The sequence below is a fragment of the Protopterus annectens genome, chromosome 14.part0 (assembly GCF_019279795.1).
Source record: "Protopterus annectens isolate FY-2018-M chromosome 14.part0, PAN1.0, whole genome shotgun sequence".
In the NCBI taxonomy this organism is placed as follows: Eukaryota; Metazoa; Chordata; order Ceratodontiformes; family Protopteridae; genus Protopterus; species Protopterus annectens.
Genome location: NC_056748.1, coordinates 4716190 through 4740365, shown reverse-complemented (window position 1 = coordinate 4740365; position 24176 = coordinate 4716190). Strand labels below are relative to the sequence as shown.

General features: G+C 44.5%; 1 protein-coding gene across 1 annotated transcript in view; it reads right to left on the bottom strand.

The window, feature by feature from the left end:
* SMC3 (structural maintenance of chromosomes 3) overlaps window positions 1-24176 on the bottom strand; it is a 2445376-nt gene that overhangs the window by 1315532 nt on the left and 1105668 nt on the right. The window contains exon 13 of the mRNA XM_044056330.1: window positions 14222-14321. Within this exon, the coding sequence (XP_043912265.1) occupies window positions 14222-14321 (100 nt within the window). The remainder of the gene's footprint in view (window positions 1-14221; window positions 14322-24176) is intronic.

Sequence of the window (24176 nt, the reverse complement as noted above, 5' to 3'; positions counted from 1 at the left end):
TTTTGGCTCGCACGTCAGAAAAGTACATCCCAAACAGCAGCGGCCCCAAGATCAATCCCTGGGGTACACCACTCTTTACGGATCTACTACTAGAGGTGGCTTCCCTTATTTTGCCTAAGTGGGTTCTAACAATGAGCCAGTTACCTACCCATCTGGTAACATACGTGTTGATGCCTAAGCAGGGATAGTTTATCTATTATGCCCGAGTGGGGAATAATGTCTTTGGTTAGGTCAAGGTAGGTGGTGTGCACCATCTTCCCCTCGTCCACGGCTTTGGTGACTGTTAAGAAGTCGACCAAGTTTAACAGGCATGCTCTCCCCTTGGCAAAATCAAACTGTGTGGGGTCAGGTGTCTGGAGGTTGCCGATGCTTGTTTATAAGGATGCAGTCAGGGATGTTGTCGGGTCCTATGGAAGCTGTATTTTTTTGTCTTTGAGAGGGCATAAAAAGACCTGCTCCCTGGTGATGAGAGAAGGGGGCAGGTGCTGGGGATATCCTGGTTTACTGATGGAGGGGACAGGGGGTGAAGTTTTCACTGAACCTGTCTGCCAGCAAGTTGGCTACATCTACAGCATTTGTGTATGTGGTGTTCCTGACAACCAGTTAACAGCAGATTTGGGTGTTACCTTTGAGATTGTGGACATATGTGAAGGAAGTAGTGTGTTGAAGTTAGCCTTACAGGATTTTACCAGTGACCTTATTTCCTTGTTCAGACAAAGGAAAGATTGTTTCCAACTTGGCACCTGCTCCTTCTTGATCCTGGACAGCAATTTTTTTCCTTTTATTATAAAGTTTGTTTATTGCTGCTGTCCATCAGACAGCTTTACTCTTCTTTGAAGATGATTTGGTTCTGCCATTTGGTGTAGGCTTGGCCATTAGTGCTAATTCCAACTGAAGGGACGGTGGGCTGTGAAGCTGCTTATACCTGCTTTCAGGAGGTTGTAGTCAGCTTAGGAAAAGTGTTTTTTGTTTGACGTTGGCAAGGGGGGGGGGGGTCAGGGGAGATGGCGACTTTGAAAGTGATCGCTTTATGGTCAGATCATACCAAGGAGGGTGACACCGTAGTGGTGCTGCAGCGGCTACTCATGTTGGTTACTACCAGGTCCAGGATATTTTCACTTCTTATGGGGGTGTCAACCAGCTGACCCCAATGCATTGACACTGATGAAGTCGAGGAATCTCTGGGCTTTCGTGTTTGGGATAGAATAGGTCTTCCACTCTAAGGCTGGGTTAAAGTCACCAGGTTGAGGGTTGAATTTTGATGGATTCAAGTAAATCCAGATAGGTGGAGTGGGTGTCCTGAGTCATGGTTGGGGTCTGTAGCTAGTTATGATTTGAACAGGCGTTTTGTCAACATTTAACTGCACCTGGAGTGTCTCCTGTGTCTCATACTGTTCGGCCAGCTTGGAGGGGTGTATGCCTTTAATAACTATTGAAACTCCACCTCCTTTGGCTTTGTAGCCCTCCATTCGGGGTCTGAAAGTATGGTAGGATGAGTAACCTGGTAAGGCTTGGGTTGCTCTCCGCAGCTGTGAATAAGGTTTCAGTGAATGCGCAAATGTTAACATCTTCCAGGGTGAGGAATGCTTGCAATGAGCATAGTTTCATGTTAAAACCCCTAGCGTTTAGCAGCATGACCTTTAAATTTCGTTTAGAAGAATTTTTCATGTTCGTAATTTTGTCCTCATGACTTTGCCTAAAAAAAGGCACTATGGGGGAGGCAAGAGCCTTTGCCAAAATCCTGAAGCCCAGGGAAGACAGATGAAGGTCATCGCTGGCAAAGCACTGTGTTCTGTCAATCATGTCCTCCCACACATTTAGTGAGCTTGAGCACGTCTCCCTTCATATAGTCCAGGGAGGTATGTCAAGTCGTTCATGCCAACATGGACTATGACGGAGTCAACAGTACCTGTTGTTGACAGACTTGAGTGCATGGGTGATATTGGTGGATTCTTGCACCTGACAAAAACTAACCATGAATTTCTCTTTATCCTGCCTGGTAAGGGGCACATCCGTGCGTCTCATAATAGAGTCTCCTATGATTAGTATGTTGGGTTTGTGGCTGGCCCTTAGAGGCTGTGAGACGCAGGCGTGTGTACTATATGTGGAGTTTGGTGCTGTGAGTTGTGATGTGCATGTGTTTTTGCCTCTGAGGTCTCTTTTGTATAGGTATGTTTTTGAGAACCTGCACATATGTGGGAGTGTGTTGTACAGGTGTGGGTAGTGTTAGAGGTGTGGTGTTTGAGCAGACAACCTTCTCAGTGCCAGATGTACTGGCCTGTGATTGAGACAGCAAGGATTCAAGTTTCTTAATGAAATGGCATCGCTCACATATTGTGTTCCTAGGCGGTAGTAGTAGAGGGCTGTCCATGTACATGAGGCAGTTGCTACACTGTCTTAGGATGCGCATATCAACCAGACTAGCGGAAGATACCATAGGAAATTGTCCATCTACAGTTGTCAGAATTTGTGGAAGAGAGGTCAGGGATAGAAAAGTGGATACTATCTGGGTAGTACCTATAGGTGCGAGTAGGGCTGGATAAAATCAATACAGTAGCTGCAAGGGAGGGCCTCAGTTACACAGGAGTGCTGGTAAGGGAAAAAAATGCAGCCGAGATAAAGGGTTAAAACAGTGCAGTAGCAGTGCGTGATGCACAAACAATCGTTTACTTACTCCCACTAAGTGTAGGTAGGCCCTAGCCAACACAAGTTGGCGTAGCAGGAAAGACAGGAATCACACAAACCGATATGGACACAGCAAAACCTGTAACCAGACTATGCTAAAGATATTTAAACTACGTTTAGGTCAATTTAACGCAGGAGCACAGAGACACACTTAAGTATAATAGCGGAACAGTTCACGTTAATAAAACAGCACAGTTAATAAATTCTAGTAATGTTTCCGTAAAAGAGGCATGTCCAATGGATTCAAGAGTTCTTCAAAGTGTTCCTTACATCTCTCCTTAATGTTGCAGTTAGCACCTCTTCTAAGAGCAGACTACACAATATCCCATCATTCCCCCTCTTGGTCAGTAGATAGTTTGTCAGAACTTCTATGACCCCAACTGAAGGTCATTCTTTGCAGCCGCACTAATCTCTTCTCACACTCAAGCTGCCAGACAAGGAGAAAGTCACGGTAAGTTGCTTTCTGGCTTGTTCATGCATATCACACAAATCCAGAGCCTCCCTACTAGCATCAGAAAGGACTCTTTCTTTATACTGATGGCATTCCTCACTGCTGGTGTTCACCAGTGTCCTAGGATTATTACTATAACAGCTGAACACCCTTTGGCTACAAATTCTCACTGCCACTTAAACTACTGACGTACTAAACAGTGCTCATTCAGACTACACATCACTGACCTTTCTCAGGGATATCGGACAGGCTCTTCTGGAGATGGAAGTTGAATACATCCAACACAGAACCACTGGATAAGCATTCCATTTACACTTTTTCCACGTGGAACTTTCTCTTGCCCTGGTCTCCCCCAAAACTAGGCCAGCAGGACTACCTGGTTAAAAAATTTCACATCACTACAGAATAGCTTCCTGGAATATCCCTGCTATGCATGTCTGGGTTTTCCGGTTTTGTCTAGCTGTCACCCAGCTCTCAGACACACCTAATGACCAAACAACCAGCAGGCAGTTTAGCATCTATCCTGACCGGAGGATCCATATCCAAGGATACTTACAATGTCAAACATGGACAACTACCCAAGACATTTTGGTAATCAGTACATTCTTATGTAGAAACGCTGTGTTTGTCATACACAATACACTACTAAGACAAACCTCCACAAAAACAGTACATCACTCTGGTTCAGACTATGCAAACTCCTCCCCCTTTCATATCCCTCCAAATACTTTCACCATTCTCCAAACAAGCACTGAAGTCTTCCAGAAGAACTACAGAATCTTTAAGTGGCACATTATAAAAAGCCACAATGACGGACCAAGTAAGATGAAATCTTCAAACAGCTGTAAGATGGATATGCACAGACAGTTTTTTTCTTTCTGCAACTCAGTCAAAATAAGGGGCCAATTTGGTTTAATGGCATAAACTCCAGCCGAACAACTAACCAAGGCTTTTCAACATTTCCAATACCTTTGCAGGGGAAGGTCAATTCCAAAGCAAAGAAAGGTCATCTCAGTTGGAAGTCAATGCAGAAGCAGAATTCTCATGTACAGAGAGACCAGCTTGGCCCAGCTTATACTTTTCAACCAACCATAATTAATCAAAAGGTGCTTCAACAAAGTATTAGTTTAAGGGTGTGCACACTTAAGCAACCAGCTTATTGCACATTTTTTTTATATTTTTCCCCTAACAGATTTGTTTGTTTTTCAATTGAATTGTACAGGTTCTAAGTCACATTAAAGGTGGGAAAAGTTTTGAAATGATTTATTGCGATCTAATTTTTTATATCACGAAAACCTTGCATTTTAACAAGGGTGTATATACTTTTTATATCCACTGTAGCACCTCAAGCAGCACAGAGGTCTCCAGGACATTTAGAAAATTTATACGAAAAACTATTAAAGGCTCCGATGAGGTCAACAAATACAACACCTACCTGTCTGACCATATTAAGCTCAACACATACTAAACAAAGTCAAAGTTAGCAGCATCTCTGCCAGAATAAGAACACAGTCTGTGTACACAGAGATCACATTGGAAATAAAAAAAAGTTCCAGGAGATGTTTATACAAACACTCACCAACATTTCTGACAACAGAAATAATAGTGAGATACAATGATAAATTATTAACCAAAATCAATTTGATATCCTCATGCAGAATGAGAACTGGTGAGTGTTTCCATCAGAAATGCCTTTTTTACAGCTCTGATGATAATGAAGGCAATTTGATGGGCAATACAACACGTTGCAATTCTTTAAGAACTCCTTTGGAAGACTGGCCAGACCAGTAAATCATGGTTTAAATCTGTTTAATTCTAAAATAGTTTTAATAGTGTCTGTTTAGAGATTAACCAGTTGCTGGACACTGGAAGAGGAAACAGTTCCAGTTTTATTGGTTCCACTGACTACAGTTTTTATACGATGTGAAGATAGGTGAAGGCTGCCAGCCTAGACGGACAGAATTTTGGAGATAATTCTGTCATCTGTAAGTATTAATGCAAACCACAGGCTTGTTGTCTTAAATGGTAAAAATAGTGTTACATGTGGAACTGGAAAATAATGTAACAACAGTGCACTCTGCTATAATAAAGCTAAGTCAAGCATTTTATGACTCTTTAATCTTATCTTTAAAGGTGGCTCCAGTCTGTCTACGTGAAGGAATTCTTGCTATTGTTGTAAGACCAGAGTTAATGGCAAGAATTTGCATGCATAAATGTCTTTAATGTCTTTGCTTCCTGACCTGGTGTGAGCTTACAAAAGAATGTAGCCTGTTAGCCTGGGAACCCCAAGAAAGTGTGAAGAGTGATGTAATGTGAATCAGGATTGTGATTTTAAAAACAGAGATTATCAGAGAGCATTAAGCATTTTTGTCTTGACCATCCAACTCAGCACTGACATTACTCTATATGCAAGTTTATCTTAGATTTGTGTTTTCTCTTAGTCTAATCTTTTAGGTTCAAGCTATTTCAAAGTGTTTTTCTGTGATGTCAGAAGTGTACTACTGAATTATTTTAAGTATTTCTCTGTGACCTCTGAACTCTTGACTAGCACTGCATAGTAAAAAGTATTGTACTGTGTTTTTATTATTTATTATTAAATATTTTTAAACCTTTCAACTGTGGCTGTTTTATGTCGAGATAATTTAAGCTCTAGAGTACATTGCATGTATATAGTGATCCTGTACCAAGTCACTCTAATAAGCCTTGACTGTTTAGTCACACTTATCAATTGGATAATAATATTGCACAGTAATAATTGGATACCCTTTTAAGGGCCTTTGAGTAGCTGAAAAATATTAGTGGGTGGTGGCAGCTGGAACTACCGTGTAGCCTGGGAAAAAGAGGCACAGCTGGAGAACTTGTACCAGCCTTCCCCAGGAGTGTCTGTGTGGTTGTATAAACTCTTCTCAAAGGGTGTGTGTGTGTGTGTGTGTGTGTGTGTGTGTCAGCTACTTGGGCAGGGACATGAAGCACTGGTTGGACAGAGAGGGTGCTGGAGGGTTTTAGCTTGCACACTAAGCTGAGATCTGGACCCTATAGCTGCGCCAGTGGGGAATCTTACTGGGGACTTGGAGAGTGAGGGAGCGACCAGCCCCGGACTGACTGTGATCTCTGTGTGCTCTTAAGGGAAATTGCACTTTACTGTGTGTATTTTTTATCCTTTTCTCCTATATGAGACGCCCCTCTCTGGTGTTAGTGGTGAGGATTGAGGCTCCTTGTTTGCTGGGCTAGGGCACAGGTGTCACATATTAATTGTTTGGCAGTGGTGGGATACCCACATCACATATTAATTGATTAGCAAACACTAACGGGCTTGTAGTGGTGTGGGTAGAGTGAATTCCTGTAGCTTGTGTACGTGAGCTTTGAAGGTGTTTTGTACTCTAAATCAGCCACACAGTGAATACTCAGAGTTCAGATCATAACTGTTTTGTTTCTTTTGTTAGCTTAGTCAGTCAGGGTGAGCAGGCAGCATGTCAGCAGTGGAGTATGGAAAGCTGACAAGGAGCCAGCTGGCTGAGATGTGCCAGGCTAGGGGACTGGTGCATGTAAACCTGACTAAGGCAGACCTGATTGCAGCCTTGGTTACAGCTGCATCAGAAAACAGCAACCAGGAGGACAATCAGACTGGCAGTGGAGATATAATGCCCTCGGAGAATGGACGGATCAACCTTTCTGCAGAGGACTTAAAAATCCATCTGGAACTAAAGAAACTTGAGTTGGAGGCCAGGGCTTTGGAGATAGAAGCAGCTGAGAGACTGAGGAGTCTACAGGCCGAGGAGAATGAGAAACTGCTATGCCTGGAAGCTGAGGAAAAGTAGCAGCAGAGGAAGGATATGAGGGAAATGCTGACTCTTCGCCAGAGTCATGGAGGTAATGGGGAAGGGAGTAACTGGACCCCAAAAAAGCACAAAAGGTCAGTAAATTTCTTCCGCAGTTTAAAGAGGGGAATAATGTTGATAGTTTAATTCATATGTTTGAGAGGGTATGCAAACAGTATGGGGTTGACCAAAGGCTCTGGGTACGGTTCATGACCACTTTACTCCATGGTAAAGCTGCAACTGTTTTGTCAAAAATGTCTGACGCTGCATGTTTTGATTATACTGCTGTTAAAAATCACTTGTTGGAATTGTTTAAACTAACACCTGAAAGGCATAGGAAAAAGTTTTGTGAGCATAGACGCAAGGCAGATGAAAGTGTGTATGAATATGTTGCAGAACTGAACACTTATTTCTACAGGTGGGTGACTGGATGTCAGGTCACCACTTTTGAAAGGCTGGCAGACCTTTTGGTGAGGGAACAAGCCCTTAGCACTTTGCCTGAGGACATGGGGATCTGGTTAGCTGACAAACCATGTGCTACTTCAGATGAGTTGGGGAAGAAGGGAGACCTATACTTGGCAAGCAGGGCAGCACTGCACAAGAAAGGGACCCCCAATACTGTTTGTGGGTCTAAAGGAACCTATAGTGGGCAGTACAGACTGCCCCAACAGAATCTGCCAGTAGCAGGGGAAGCCACTAGTCCAGGTACACATCCAGGAGCTAGGGTTAAATGTTTTGAATCCAACCAGTGGGGCCATGTGGCATACAGGTGTCCACGGAGGCAAGGTGGGGAACAAAAGGTGAGGGAGCCAGCACGTGGGAAAGACAAAATGCCAACAGTAGGTTGTCTTGAGACAACAAGGGTACCAAACTGCCATCCTGCAGATGTCCTGATAGTGAAGGATTTGGATGAGGCAGTACCATGTGTTTGTGCAGTTACACGCAGTCAGGCGAGGAGACAATGTGGGTCTGGTAGCATGGAGGAGACCAAAAAAGACTGCATACTTGCAGAAAGGACTGGTGAGGTGGTTACTTCAGGGAGGGAGCTGTCCTGTAGCAGTGAGAATGAAGGTGAGCCACAGCTGCTTGGAGATACTGATGGTCCCTTGGACAGACTGACTGCAAAAGTAGAGGTGAGTAGTAGTACCCAGGCTGACAGTGAGGCACCACTGTCAGAGGATGCCAGACGTCCTGTGGAAGGGGAGCTGTGAAGGGTTACAAGGAGAGAGTTGAGACACGGTCAGCTCTCAGACCCTACATTGCAAGGTCTGAGGCAGGTAGCTAGGAAGACACCTGATTCTCAAGGAAAAGGGGAATCTGTATACTGGGGCAAAAGGTTACTATACAGAGAGTGGACCCCTGAGGGAGGGCTAGAAGGTGAGAGAGTACAGCAGTTGGTAGTGCCTAGAGCATACCGTCTGGCGCTTCTAGCCATAGCCCATGATATTCCCTTTGCAGGTCATATGGGCATAAAACATACAAAGAGGCGTATTATGCAGAACTACTATTGGATTGGAATTTCCAGAGATGTAACAGGGTACTGCAGGACCTGTGAGCAGTGCCAAAAGGTAGGAAAGGCAGGAGACAAGGTGAGAGCTCCTTTGATGCCTTTGCCTGTGATCGAGGAGCCATTTCAGAGGGTAGCTATGGATATTGTAGGTCCTCTGAGTACCTCAAGTTCCACAGAGAAAAGGTATATCCTAGTGGTAGTGGATTATGCTACACGATACCCTGAGGCAGTAGCTTTGTCCTCCATTGAGGCAGAGAAGGTGGCAAATGCTTTGTTAGAGATTTTCAGCAGGGTAGGTTTCCCAAAGGAAATACTGATGGACAGAGGTGCGAATTTCATGTCAGACCTGCTGGCTTGTCTGTGGAAGTCCTGTGGGGTGAAGCACATGAAGACCACCCCCTACCATCCCCAGAATAATGGTCTTGTTGACAGGTTAAACTCTACAATCAAGTCCATGCTATGGGCATTTGCACATCAGTTTATTAGGGAGTGGAACAAATATTTGCCCCATCTGTTTGCTTACAGAGAGTCTCCCCAGGAATCCACAGGTTTTTCACCCTTTGAGTTGCTGTATGGGCCATAGGGTGAGGGGACCTTCTAGATTTAATTTGAGATGAGTGGGAAGGTGAGTGAGTGTCTCACAAGGTGTCTGTTGTGGCATGTGTCCTAAACCTCAGGACAAGACTCCGGGAACTCATGGGCTTGGCCGAGGAGAACCTGGCAGAAGCCAAACAACAGAAAAGGGTGTGGTATGACAGGAATGCTCGAGCTAGAGAGTATGCTGTGGGGCAGCAGGTAATAGTTCTCACTCCTGTCAGACACAACAAGCTGCAAGCAGCTTGGGAGGGACCCTACAAGGTTGTAAAGAAAGGTAAGTGATGTTAACTACATGGTGGAACTGCTAGGCAGAAGGCAGGGGCACAAATTGTACCATTTTAACATGATGAAACCTTACCATGATAGGGAGGCCCTTGTGCTGAGCATTTGCAGTGGATTGCAGGAGGAGTCTGAGAGAGATCTGGGGACTGATTATCTCAGTGAGGCTCGGGCTGACACCTCAGTGGAAGGGGTAGCAATGTCCCAGCAGCTATCTCCTACCCAGTTTCGAGAAATCCGAGAAGTGTTGCAGGCATTTGGGGACATGTTCACCGGGATACCAGGGTGCACACACCTGCTGCAGCACCAGGTGGATACAGGACCCCAAAGGCCTATTACGCAGGCCCCTTATAGAGTGCCTGAGAGAGTCAAACAGACTGTGAGGGAGGAGGTACAGGAGATGTTGGAACTAGGGGTGATTCAAGAGTCCAACAGTCCCTGGGCCTCCCCAGTGGTGCTGGTGCCAAAGAAGGATGGCAGCACCAGGTTCTGTGTGGACTAAAGGAAATTAGTCTGACAGAGTCAGATGCTTACCCCATGCTTAGGACAGATGAGGCCCTAGAGAAGTTGGGTGGGGCTAAGTATCTTACAACCATTGATCTTACCAAAGGTTACTGGCAGGTGCCCTTGACTAACAGTGCGAGAGAGAAGTCAGCCTTTGTGCCTCCTTTTGGCTTATACGAGTTCACAAAGATGCCCTTTGGGATGAAGAATGCACCAGCAACTTTCTAGAGGTTGGTAGATTATATCCTAGCAGGAGCAGGACAGTTTGCCCTTGCTTACCTAGATGATACTGCCATCTACAGCCATTTCTGGCCAGAGCACCTTCAGCATGTCAGGGAGGTGTTGGGCAGACTACAGAGGGCAGGGTTGACCATTAAGCTGAGCAAATATCTGGTGGGTATGGCAGAAGTCTCCTACCTAGGACATAGAGTGGGGAGTGGTAAGATAAGGCCAGAACCTACCAAAGTGGACGCTGTTCAGGCATGGCCTGTGCCTGTTACTAAAAGACAGGTGAGGGCATTTTTATGGACAGAAGGGTACTACAGAAAGTTCGTCCTCAGTTATAGTACCATAGCTGCTCCCCTCACAGACCTGACAAGGAAGAACAGGCCAGATAAGGTAGTGTGGACCTCAGCATGTGAGCAGGCATTCCAGAAGCTTAAAAAAGCTTTGGGAGGACTCCCCTGTGTTAACCAGTCTAGATAACAGCAAAGAATTTGTTGTGCAGGTGGATGCTTTGAACCATGGGGTGAGGGTTGTACTTAGCCAGATTGTTTCAGAGGGAGAAGAGCACCCAGTGGTTTATCTCAGTCATAGGCTCCAACCCAGGTAGGAATGCTATGCAGCTGTAGAAAAGGAAAGTCTAGCCATAGTGTGGCCACTGCAGAAACTTCAGCCTTATCTGTATGGAAGGAAATTCACTGTTATGACAGATCACAACTCCCTAACATGGTTAAATAGAGGCAGCCAGCAAAATGCCAAGTTGCTAAGATGGTGCCTGGGGTTGCAAGCATATATGTTCGTGCAGCACCGCAGTGGGATTAGCAATGCCAATGCAGATGGGCTCTCAAGATAAGGAAAGGGGTAAGGTATACTCAGACCTAACCCTCTCAAGCAGCGTTTCTCAAGGGTCACTTGAAAAACTAGCTTGAGTTCTCCAAGGGGTGAGATATGTGAAGATTTATGTGAAGATTAGGTGAAGGCTCCAGCCTAGCCAGATAGAATTTTGGAGATAATTCTGTCATTGGTAAATATTAATGTAAACCACAGGCTTTTTGTCATAAATGGTAAAAATAGTGTTACGTGTGGAACTGGAAAATAATGTAACAATGCACTCTGCTGTAAGAAAGCTAAGTCAAGCATTTTATGACCGTCTTTGATCTAAAAATGTGGCTCCAGCCTGTCTAGGTGAAGGAGTTCTTGCTACTGTTTTAAGACCAGAGTTAATACCCAGAATTTGCATGCATAAATGTCCTTAATGGCTTTGCTTCCTGAACTGGTGTGAGCTTACTAAATAATGTAGCCTGTTAGCCTGGAAAACCCCAGGAAAATGTGAAGAATTATGCAATGTGAATCAGGATTGTGATTTTAAAAACAGAGAGAATCAGAGAGCATTAAGCATTTTTGTCTTGACCATCCAACATAGCACTACCTTTGCTCTATATGCAAATTTATCTTAGACTTGTGTTTTCCCTTAGTCTAATCTTTCTAGTTTCTAGCTATTTCTAAGTGTTTTCTGTGATGTCAGAACTGTACTACTGAATTATTGTCAGTATTTCTCTGTGACCTCTGAACTCTCGACTAGCACTGTGTAGTAAAAAGTACTATCTTGTGCTTTTATTATTTATTATTAAATATTTTTAAACCTTTCAACTGTGGCTGTTTTGTATAGAGATAATTTAAGCTCTAGAGTACATTGCATGTATATAGTGATCCTGTACCAAGTCACTCTAATAAGCCTTGACTGTTTAGTCACACTTACCAATTGGATAATAATGTTGCACAGTAATAATTGGACACCCTTTTAAGGGCCTTTGAGTAGCTGATAAATATTATTGGGTGGTGGCAGCTGGAACTAACGTGTAGCCTGGGAAAAAGGGGCACAGCTGGAGAACCTGTGCCAGCCTTCCCCAGGAGTGTATGTGTGGTTGTATAAACTCTTTTTCAAAATGTGTGTGTGTGTGTGTGTGTGTGTGTGGGGGGGGGTGTCAGCTACTTGGGCAGGGACACGAAGCACTGGTTGGGCAGAGAGGGTGCTGGAGGTTTTAGCTTGCCCACTATGCTGTGATCTGTACCCTATAGCTGTACCAGTGGGGAGTCTTATTGGGGACTTGGAGAGTGAGGGAGCGACTAGCCCTGGACTGACTGTGATCTGTGTGTGCTCTTAAGGGAAATTGCACTTCACTGTGTGTATTTGTTATCCTTTCCTCCTATACGAGATGCTCCTCTCTGGTGTTAGTGGTGAGGATTGAGGCTCCTTGATTGCTGGGCCAGGACACGAGCATCACATAAGAGAGTCAAGAAAGTTATTAAAAAAGCATTCAGCTATAATGGCATCACTGAGACATAGAAAGGTGGATGTCATACGACTATAACATGGTAAAGCTGGCCAATATTTTCCAAAATTTTTTTTGCACTTCTTGCATGCTGATATTCCTGACAAACTGTCAAGCTCCGCGATAAGTTTTTATTATGAAAATTTCCAAAAGATGGTCCCAGATTATCACTATCTTTATTACTCTGGCTGTAATCCATAGCAAGGAGATGGAATGTATTATTTATTTTCCATAAGACATGGAAATCTATTCAGTATTCTAAAAATAATGAACTGAAATGTATCACTATTAATGAAGGGGAGCGTGAGAATGGGGAAGGCCAAATCTGAGCTGCTTATGGATTTGCTTAGAGAACTCATTGCATTTGTATACATTCTTGCATAGATGAACTTCTGAGTTTTCTTTATGATCCTAATAGCAAATGACTTTGAATAAGATGCCAGCGTGATTTATGTTTTTAAGGATGAAAATGATCCAGTCCTGTGGCCTCCTATAAGTTTTTAGTTTATCTGTATGGGCTATCAGATTAATGTCCGTGTGAGACTGTACGCAAGAACACAATAATGGCATTAGCAGACAACTTCCCAACAATACTCAGATCTCTCAGAATAACCAGAGTAGAGCTACTGTGAGAATGAAGCTAGTGTAAGGTTTCCTTTCAGATGCCTGTGGCTCTGTCTTTGGGTACTGTACAGAAAAGGAAGAGCGAAAGTTTTGGCTACATAAACTCAAATATTAACAAAGGATGATTCATGATGGTAGAAAAATGGTATCTTTTTTTTTTTAAACAAATAAAATTGCTCTTGCATACTGTGGAAACTCCACTAGCACCATTACAGATCATGTCCTTATAGAGTATAGCACAGTCAGGTGGGCACAGTAGATTCATCTGAATCTCCTGGTTTAAGCCATGTTTTGGTTAGTACAACATATCAGGGCCTTACTCCACAGACTTCTTCAATGAATATATATTTTTTAAATCTTCTGAACTAGTCCACAAGCTCTGTTTCTGGTTTATTACTATACATAACAATGGGGTTGGGGTGAACATCACCTAAATTAAGTGTTACAGAACAGACATACTGATGAACTTGAATCCTTAAATACATTTCACAAATACCTTATGTTTATAACAGTAGTTAGCACAAAGGGTTACAGCTTTGCATTGCTAATGGGCTGCTTCCTGTAGTCCAAGGTTTGACTCCCTCAGCTCTATTTTGCATACTACAAGACTCTGAGCAAACTGCATAACCAGACTTGGCTCCTAGGTATCCCCTCCCCGAAAAGGGACATTTGTGTCCAGTGAGTTTAAGCTGTTAACAAATAAAAACAAATATGTTACTGTTTTCTTCAGCTGTGGCACAGAAACAGCTGCCACTTGATTTGTGTACAAGTTACATTATATTATAAAAGTTAAATATTGTAACAAGTACATAATGTTATATTTCTTTTTAATTAATTTCCACTTCAATACTCTCCATTTGAGACAACTCCACCTGTTGCCTACTAAAGCAAGCTAAAGCAGATGACATTTTGCTGATCTGATAAATTTTAATCTCACTGTTCCAGACTGTTGACACTGCTGTATAATTTACTGACATTCAAATGTTGAAAGTTCAGAGATTTTTTTAAAGAAGCTACTCTACCAAATGATCAATTCAACTTCGTCCATCTTCTACACTTCTAGAACATGCACTAACAGCTACACGAATGTCTTGTACAGACCTCTGAAAGTCTACCCTCATTATTAAGCTAGTTTTAAAAGGCTGCATTTGAATGAAAAAAAAGTAAGTTTACAGAAGAATTAGGAAAAATGTCCCACTTTTCCCGTTGCTGCTCGTAGAAGTTGCTGCTTCTTTTCCAGTTCTTCTCGTTTTGCTGCAAGGGCTTGCTGCTCAGCATTTTCTTCTCGCCATAAGTAACTGCAAAAAACAAAAGATTAGTCTAAGCATTCTAAAGCATAATTAAGAAGAAATTCTTACATTAGACCTTAACTGGTGCAGCTGTACAAGAAAAATTATGACACAACTGTTAATTGTGCTTGAGGGATTATACCATTTATAAGCCCTAGGTGCAGCAATAATGGAGAATACTGGACTGCAAAAGTGCTTCTGCCTACTGCCTATAATGTTATGGCATTAGCATAGTTTGACAGCTGCTCGCTGTTGCTGTAACATACTACACTTTATCAGAAAAAGTTGTTTCTTTCGGCTTATCCCGATTAGGGGTCGCCACAGCGGAACTCCGGTCTGCTAATGTTTGATAGTGGATTTTTACGTGCCGGGTTACCAGCCCTGACGCACAACCTTCAACGAAGGCACGTCCATTCACGCATGCCTCCACACAGAAGACGCTCTAGCTGAGAATCGAACGCGACAACGTCTTGCTGTGAGGCGACAACGCTACCACAGCACCACTACCGCGGGTCAAACCTCTACTTTATAAAAAGTCATGTCAGACAAAACCCTAGCAAACAAGTTAAAAAAGTCAGTAGATGATGCTAAGCGATCTTCACTTGAAACACTAACATAAAACATTTCTAACATTTCCATGCCTCATATTTTGCTCCATCCTTCATAAAAATGTTTGATTTTCTGGTAAACCATTGAAATTTTCAATGTTAGACATTAGAATTTCATAGTGCAGAAACTGTGTGTTGATGCAAAACGAATAGTTGTGTAAAATCTTACTATGACCATAGATGTCCTTCTCTTGCATGTTGCAGTATTCATAACCTTTGGGTATTAAAGCTTGGTGGCTTTTGAGTCGCTCGCCTCTCTTATAAATTTCATATTCAACACTCCCACCCAGTCCCATTACATCAGCTCATTCTACTGAGTATAGTGACATCAGTTGTGAAGGTCCACCCCTTTAGCTTCTTAACCTTGAATCATCTTCCGTCTCCTCACTTTCTACTAAAACAAAGAAAAATGTGCCTCTTCCTACTTCATTTTGCTTGTGCTTAGGCGTTCAACTGCAAGTCTGCCGCATTTGTAACTGCTTGTTGGTAGCCTTATACTTAATTTGAGCTGTTTTTTTACTGTTGTGATTAAGAGCTAATTTATCACGTTTGGACTGTTTTAAAGCAATTTGCTGATTAATTGCATTTCATTACTATTTAGCTGAATTTCATTGCTATTTACTGCAATTCATTATTGTTTAATTGCATTTCATTACTGTTTAACTGTATTTTTCATACCACGAGTTCTGATTTTTGTCTGTAGTGGTTAATCTGTACTTTTTTGTGAGTTTTACTGTGTTCTTAACCCTTAAATTGAGTAGTATAGTCTGATACAGGTTTGCTGCATCCGGAGCTGCAGCTGCAATGTTTTTAACCCTTTGTGAGGTATTCCAGCAACAAATTTTCCCCTTAGTAGCACTTGTGTGATCACCTACTAGTACTACTCTTAGACCTTCCACCCTTTAACCTCTTAGCTCTCTTTGCCTCTCTCCCTCCATTTCTGACAAATATGGATGGACAATTTCCCACTCTTTCTTTTGCCGGTCTGGTTGATATGGGCCATCCTGAGACAGTGTAGCAAATGCCTCATGTACATGGACAACCTCTACTACCAACACCTAGGAACACAATTTGTGAAAGATGCAATTACATTAAGAACCTACAGTCAATGCTTTCTCCCTCACAAGCCAGTATATCTGGTACTGAGAAGGTTGTAAACACAACCACCACACACCTCAATCACCACCCACACCTACACAACACACACCCACATATGTGGAGGTCCTCAACAAAAGCATACCCAAACAGAACAGACCTCCAAGGAAAAAACACACACGAACTCCACTGCCCACCACACCACACACAGTCCATACAACTGTTCCTCACAGCCAAAGGCCTAAACATACACCCAACATATTAGTCATAGGAGACTCTTTTGTGTGAGACACAGATGTGCCCCTCACCAGGCTGGATAAGGAGAAAGTCATGGTTGTTTGTCAGGTGCCAGAATCCACCAATATCACCCATGCACTCAAGTCTCTCAACAACAGGTACTGTTATGACTCTGTCATAGACCATGTTGGCATGAACAACTTGAGACATACCTCCCTGGACTACATGAAGGGAGACATGATCGAGCTCACTGAATGTGTGTCCCAGGCACGTATGTTCCTAGCCTTAAGCAGCATTCCACCATCACCCATAATGATGTCTCAATACAAACAGAAAATGACTAACAGTTGGCTTACTTTCTGGTATCATTCTAAGGGGATCCAGTTCCTAACAGCCTGGGAACACGACTGACAAACCACAAAGCTTTGCCAGAGATGGCCTGCATCTGTCTCCATTGGCCTTCAGGCTCATGACAAAGGCTCTTGCCTCTCCCATAGTGCCGTTTTAGGCAATCCCATGAAGTCAAAACTACCACATGAAAATTTCATCAAAATGCAAATTAAAGTCATGCTGCTAAATACTAAGAGTCTAAACATGAAATTGCAATCACTGCAAGCATTCTTAATCCTGGAAGATGCTGACATTTGTGCAGTCACAGAAACTTGGTTAAAGGCTGCTAAAGCACACTCCAGCCATACCAGGTTACTCATCCTATCATTCATTCAGACCCCAAACTGTGGGCAGCAAAACAAAAGGAGGTGGAGTTGCAAGATATATATATAAAAGACATGCACACCTCTAGACTGGTCAAACAGCATGATGTACAGGTGCAGTTAACCATTGACAGGACACCTATTCAAATCATAGCTAGCTACAGAGTCCCCAACTTTGACTCAAGGCGCCCAACTCCACCTATCTAGACCTCTTTTTTACCCTGATCCTGGGTGATTAACTATCTAACCATAGATTGGAATAACTAACTCATTCCAAAACACAAATGCCCAGAGACTCCTTGATTTCATCAATGCAAATGCCTTGGACCAGCTGGCTGACACCCCCACAAGAGTTGAAAATATCTTCAACTTGGTTGTTAACCAACATGAGTAACCACTGCAGCATCCCTACAGTTTTGTCCTCCCTGTTAAGATCTGACCACAAAGCGTCACTTTCAAAGTCATCATCTCCCCTGACCCCCACCCCTTGACAGGGCCAAACAAATAAAAAATTCTCAAAAGCTGATTACAACCTCCTGAGGTAAAGTATAAACAGCTTCAAAGCCCCCTCCGCCCTCCATAGGAATTGGTACACATGTCCAAACCTACACCAAAGTACTATGCAAGCATTTATATAGCTGCATGGAATCAGGAATACCCAACAGGACAAAATCCTCCTCAAGGAAGAACAAACCTGTCTGGTGGACATCTGCAATAAATAACTCTATAATAAAAGGAAAAAATTGCTGCCCAGGACCAAGGAGGAGCAGGTGCCTGATTGGAAGCAGTCTCTCCTTAGACTGAACAAGCAAATAAGAGCACTAGTGAAATCCTCTAAAGCAAACTTTCAGTCCAAACTGGCCACATCTACTAAAGGCATTCACAAGGCTTTCTTCGCACATCCTCAATCTCAAGGGAAGCACTCATCTGCTCAGAGCTGGTGGTCAAAGACACCACATACACAAATGCCTTAGATATAGCCAACTTGCTGGCAGACAGATTCAGTGAAAACTTCACCCCCTCTGTCCCTCCCATCAGTAAATCAGCTCTGATCCTCCCATCAGTAAATCCCCAGCACCTGCCTCCCACCCTTAGCTCGAGGGAGCATGTCATCACTGCACTCTCTAAAGCAAAAAAATATAGCCTCCATGGGACCCGATAACATCCCAGGTTGCATCCTACATGAACTTAGGCAGGGACTTGTAGCACCATTGGGCACCCTATTCAACCAAAGCCAGAGTACCGGCTTCATCCCAGCCGAGTGGAGGACACCTAATTTCATCCCTATGCACAAAGGTGGAGTGTCCACTGATCCAGGAAATTACAGATCCATCAGCCTAACTAGCCTGATCTGCAAGGCCATGGAAGGGTTATCATGGACCTCATTAACAAAGACATTGGCAATCTGCAAACACTTGATCCCACACAGTAGGGGAAGGTCATGCCTGTTAAACTTGGTCGACTTCTCTGAAACAGTCACCAAATCCATGGTCAAGGAGAAGACGGTGCACACTGCCTACCTTGACCTGGCCAAAGCCTATGATACTACTCCCCACTTGGGTATAACAGATAAACTCTCTCAAGTAGGCATCAATCTGTATGTTACCAGCTGGGTAGCAAACTGGCTCACTGATAGAACACACGTAGTCAAAATAGGGGAAGCCACCTCAAGCAGTCAACCCGTAACAAGTGGTGTACCCCAGGGATTGGTCTTGGGGCCTTTCTTGTTTGGGATATACTTTTCTGAGGTGCAGGTCAAAACCAGTGGGCTATGGCTGACCAAGTTTGCAGATGACTGCAAGGTGAGTGCTGTCATCAATTGCCCTGGTGATGTGGACATACTCCAAGAGGGTTTCACCCAAACAAATGACTGGTGCCAGAAATACGGCCTCAAACTGAATGCCAAAAAATGCATCATTATCCCCTGTGGAGAGAGTGACGTCACCCCAGAGATTATCACATTAATAACAAGGTCCTACTCACGCAATCAGTCATGAGGGACTTGGGCACCCAGGTTGATGGCAAACCATATTGCCTCCATTGTATGGAAAGTTTTCTACATGGCCCACCTCATTAGTAAGGGTATCTCATCCAGGGACAAGGTGGTCATAACATCCCTGTATTCTTCCCTTATAAGACCCATTACTGAGTACAATTCCCCTTTCGGCATGTACCTCACAAAGCACATGCAGCAGCAGGGCCTCAAACAGCTACCCTACACAGACAGGCTAAATGCAATGTCCTTCTACTCCATCTCCTACAGATTCCTCAGAGGTAACCTCTGTCTGGCATACAAAGCAATCTCAGTCCCTGCCTTGATGGGACTGCTGCATATCTCCAAGTCAAGCTCCACTCGAGTAACCAGCACGTGCAACCTCAACATGGTCTGTGACATCAATACGACTTATTGGTGGGACAGATTTGTGTCCCAGAGACTCCCCCTACTGTGGAATAAACTCCCACTCTACATCAGAGTACCTCGTTAACCCTTTCTAAGCGCAGCCTGAATAACTGGATGGTTAACAGAAAATACAACCCTGGGATTCCACCTGTGTCCCTGCTGGGCAGGGGCATCAGGTGCTGACTTGTCAGAACATGGGCTAAATTCTTGGCTAGGCTTGTAAGGGCCTCAGGGCCAATAGCCTACTAACTTCCAATGATTCTCCACTCAGCAACCCGAATGTCTGGCCAGTATACAAAAGCTTTAGTCACTGCAAGGTATGTGGGACATCTGATGTTGGCTGTAGGATACATGGGCCACAAAAGTGACATCTGCACGTACCTTCCTCGGAACTGAACATCCCAGTCGGACCCCATTCCCAAGATGGCTGCACAAGTCCTGTATCATCCAGCATTTTTTTTTTTTTTAAAGTATATATTAAGGTAGGAGGGTGGGAAAGAATACTGCAACACGAAAGAAGGACATCTATGGATATGGTAAGATTTTACACAACTACTCTAGGTCTTCCTATTCTCATGTTGCAGTATTCATAACCTTTGGGTGAGTGCCATAGCTCAAAGGGAAAAGGAAGGTGATGATTTGGAGCTGTCTTCCAAGAATCCATGCAAGATTGCCCTAGAAAAACCTGCTCTAGATCTGGAAGTGGGTCCAGTTTGTAATGTTTGGTGAAGGTATGTACAGACATCCAGGTAGTTGCCTCTAGAATAGAAGCAGTGTCCAGCCCTTTGAAGAAGGCTCTAGATGGGCTTTAATTTTAGAGTCCAGGTGTTTGCCATGGTAGGTGTAACAAAAGGAGATGACCTTGGAAATCCAGGCAGGAGTAGTCTGCTTTGTCACCACTTTCCCCAGAACCCTGGGGTGAAAGGAGACAAACAGCTGCTCTGATCTCCTAGGAGACTTGGTCTTGTCTAGGTAGAATCTCAGTTGTCTGTGAACATCCAGGGAAAGCTGGGCACTCTCACGGTTATTCTGGGGATGTGGGAAGAAGGTGGATACACTGGTTGAGAGACAGCTCATTGACCACATTAGGCATGAAGGACAGAGGTTAGTCCTTAAGGTCACTCTATTCTTGAGGAAGATTAGAAAAGGTGGGGTGACCATGAGGGCCTGGTGCTCTGACATTCTCCTGGCTGATGTAAGGGCCACCAAAAGCACAGTTTTCCAAGTGCAATATTTTAGAAAAGCTGTAGCTACAGGCTCAAAAGCAGCAAAAGTGAGCTTCTCTAACACGTAGTTCATGTCCCATGGCGGTAGAACTGGCCTCCTGGGGGGGGGGCCTGAGATGCAGTACTCCCTTCATGAATAACTTCACTGGAAATCTGGAGGCAAATGGAGGGTCAAGAGCCAGACAAGCAGAAACAGCAGACAGATGGGCCTTAACAGAAGAATATGCCAGCCCTGCCTGAAACAATTCACACAGACGTAACAGCACTAAGGGGACCTCTCCTTGAAATGGGTCTACCTGCCTTTTAAGACACCACATAGATAACCTTTTCCATTTGGACAAATAGGATCTCTTAGTATGCGGTTTCCTGGCCTCCTGCAGGACACTGAGCACATTCTCAGTGTAAAGGTGTCCGAAAGGGATCAAAACTCTATCGTCCACAGGGTCAGGCTATGAGGTTCCAAGTGGGGATGGAGTAAGGATCCTGTGTGAGAAGATCTACTCTGTGAAGTAACTTGTGATGATTGCCCCTGGCTAAATGCAGAAGGAGGGGAACCAATGCTGTCTTGGCCAAAATGGGAGTCACCAACAAAATTTTTGGTTCATCCTGCTGAATTTGCAACAGGACTTTTTGTAAGAATGGGAAGGGGGAGAATGCATAGAGAAACATCCTCTTCTATGAGACAGAAGAGGCGTCCGTTGCCCTCACTAGGGGGCTGGGTGCCCTGGTACAGGACTATGGAAGTTGTCTGTTCAGAGGGGAGGCAAACAGATCTATCTGTGGCGTACCCCACCTGTGGACTATGTTCAGGAACACATTCCTGTGTAGCATCCACTCGTGCGATTGTGACTTGGACCTGCTCAAGGTGTCTGCCTGTGTGTTCTGAGCTGAGGGAATGTAGACCACCTGCAGGGTGACTCCATGTTGGACCGCCAATTCCCAGGCATGGAGTGCAAGTCTGCATGGCAAGTAATAAGAAGTTATGTACTCACCATAACGTTCCATCTGAGTAGGAATCTTCATTTGTCTGCAACCTTTGGGTATCGGATCCGATCTCGGATCCAAGCCGGCAACTTGCTTCACAGCTATCAGATCCGAGCTCCTAGCTCCTCCCCTTACCCATAATCCCCTGCCAACCCTGACTGACCTCAGATCAAGTTTGCCCTCATACAAGCAGCTAAAAAAGGTTAAATACGTCCCATAGGGGACTAGAAGGAGGACATCCAGGGACTAAAACTTCTGAAGGTCAGGGGGAAGGAGGGGGGGATGGTTGCAGACAAATGAAGATTCCTGCTCAGATGGAACGTTATGGTGAGTACATAACTTCTTAATCTGAAGTAGGTACTTCATTTGTCAGTAACCTTTGGGACAGAGTCCCCAGCTACCTGGATCTTGGGCGGTCATCATGGAAGGATATTCCAGAGCACTGCGGAGCCAAAAGATGCTCTCCCTCTGGAGATAACGTCCAGCTTATAATGGTTGATAAAGGTATGAGATGAGGCCCAAGTGGCTGCGGAGCAAATGTCATCTAAAGACACTCTAGACCTAAAGGCAGCGGAGGTAGATATAGAGCGAGTAGAGTGTGCACGAACTCACTGAGGTGCGGGCCTCTCAGAACTTTCATAGACCGATAGAATACACTGTGAGATCCATCGTGATAAAGTGACCTTAGAGACAGGTTTACCCAAGTTAAATTTGGCAAAAAAGATGAACAACTGGTCGGATTGTGTATGACCAGCAGTCCTGTGGATGTAAAAGCGCAGTTGTCTATGCACATCTAACGAATGCAGCTTGTACTCTCCTTTGTTCTGATACTTAGGAAAGAAGACTGGCAGGTTAATGGATTGATTGATATTGGCCTCTGAAGCCACCTTGGGAAGAAACGAGGGGTTGGTCCTGAGGTACACTCTATCCTGGTGAAAAGCCAAGTACTGGGGTTTTACACAAAGGGCCTGAAGCTCAGAAACTCTTTTTGCTGAAGTAATAGCGACAAGGAATGCCGTTTTCCAAGATAGGTACTTAAGATCAACCGAAGCAGCAGGTTCAAAAGGGGGAGCTGTCAATGCCTGAAGGACTAGAGATAAATCCCAAGGGGGTATAACTTCCTTGACAGGAGGTCTGAGCAGGAAGGTACCCTTTAAAAGGTTTTACACAATTTAGCTGTAATCAAGGGACCTGACTCATGTCCCACATGATAATGAGAGATAGCTGCCAGTTGAACCTTGACCGTAGAGCAGCTAGCCCCCTGATGAAACAGACCTGTAAGGAAATCCAACACAGTCGGTAACGGCGCTGTGAAGGGATCTAAGTTATGATTCTCCGCCCAGATGGAGAAACGCTTCCACTTACTGCGACAGACCTTCCCTAGTGGAAGGTTTATGTGCTGCTACAAGGATGGCTTTTAACTGGGGAAGAGATTGCGGGAGTCCTGATTAGGAGTGGAACTAGAGCAGCCAAGTTGTTAACTTGAGGTTGTCCAGATTCGGGATAGGGAGACTCAGGGGATGAGATATTAGATCCGGTAGGGGATCCAGAATCCAAGACGGATTTACCAGGTGAGACCACAGGTAAGGGAACCACGCTTGACGAGGCCAGAATGGGGCAATGAGGATCATTCTGCTCCCCAACCGACTGGCTTTCTGTATGAGTTTCAGCATCAGAGGTAGAGGTGGGTAAGCATAAAGTACACCGGGAGGCCAAGCATGCACCAGAGCGTCTCTCGGGGATTCCCCGAAGGGGGGAATTAGAGCGAAGTAACTGTTGCATTTCGTATTTGAGGGAGAAGCAAAGAGATTGCAACAGGGTTGCCCCCATTCGGCAAAAATCCGCTACCTGGGGATTGAGAGACCACTCGTAAGGGGAAAGGATGGTGCGGCTGAGCCTGTCCGCCAGAATGTTGGTCCGTCCCGGAATGTGCGTTGCAATAAGAAAGCGGTTGGTGGAGGTCGCCCATTCCCACACTCTCATGGCCTCTCGACAGAGAGGATAGGACCTGGTTCCCCCCTGTTTGTTGATGTACCAGACAACTGACATGTTGCCTGTCTGGATCGCAATAGTTCCTACAGGAAGAAGGTTCTGAAGTGCCTGCAACGCTAATAGCACCGCCCTCATCTCCAGGACATTGATATGCAAAGAGGTCTCTGTGTCATTCCATGTGCCTTGGACCGTCCTGCCTGAGCAATGCCCACCCCACCCAAGGCGAGAGGCATCCATGGTCACCGTTGCGAGGGGAGGAGGCGTGGAGAAGGGACGTCCCATATGGAGGTCTGGAGATTGGAGCCACCATAAAAGAGCCCTCCTGCAAGCCCTGCTGAGGGGAATAGGATGGCTTAGGGGGTAATGTGGAAAGGACCACAGTACTTGAAGGGTCCATTGCAGGACCCTCATATTTAGATGAGCCAATGGCAAAAGAGTGATTGCCGCCGCCATGGAGCCTAGAGCCCTCAGGACCAACTCCGCCAATGGGGCTTCTAAATGGAGGATGGCCCGCACATGAAGCCTCAGGTTTTGTAGTCGTTCCGCAGTCAGGAATGCTAGAAGGTTTCTTGTATCCAACTTGGCCCCTATAAACAACCTGAGTCGGA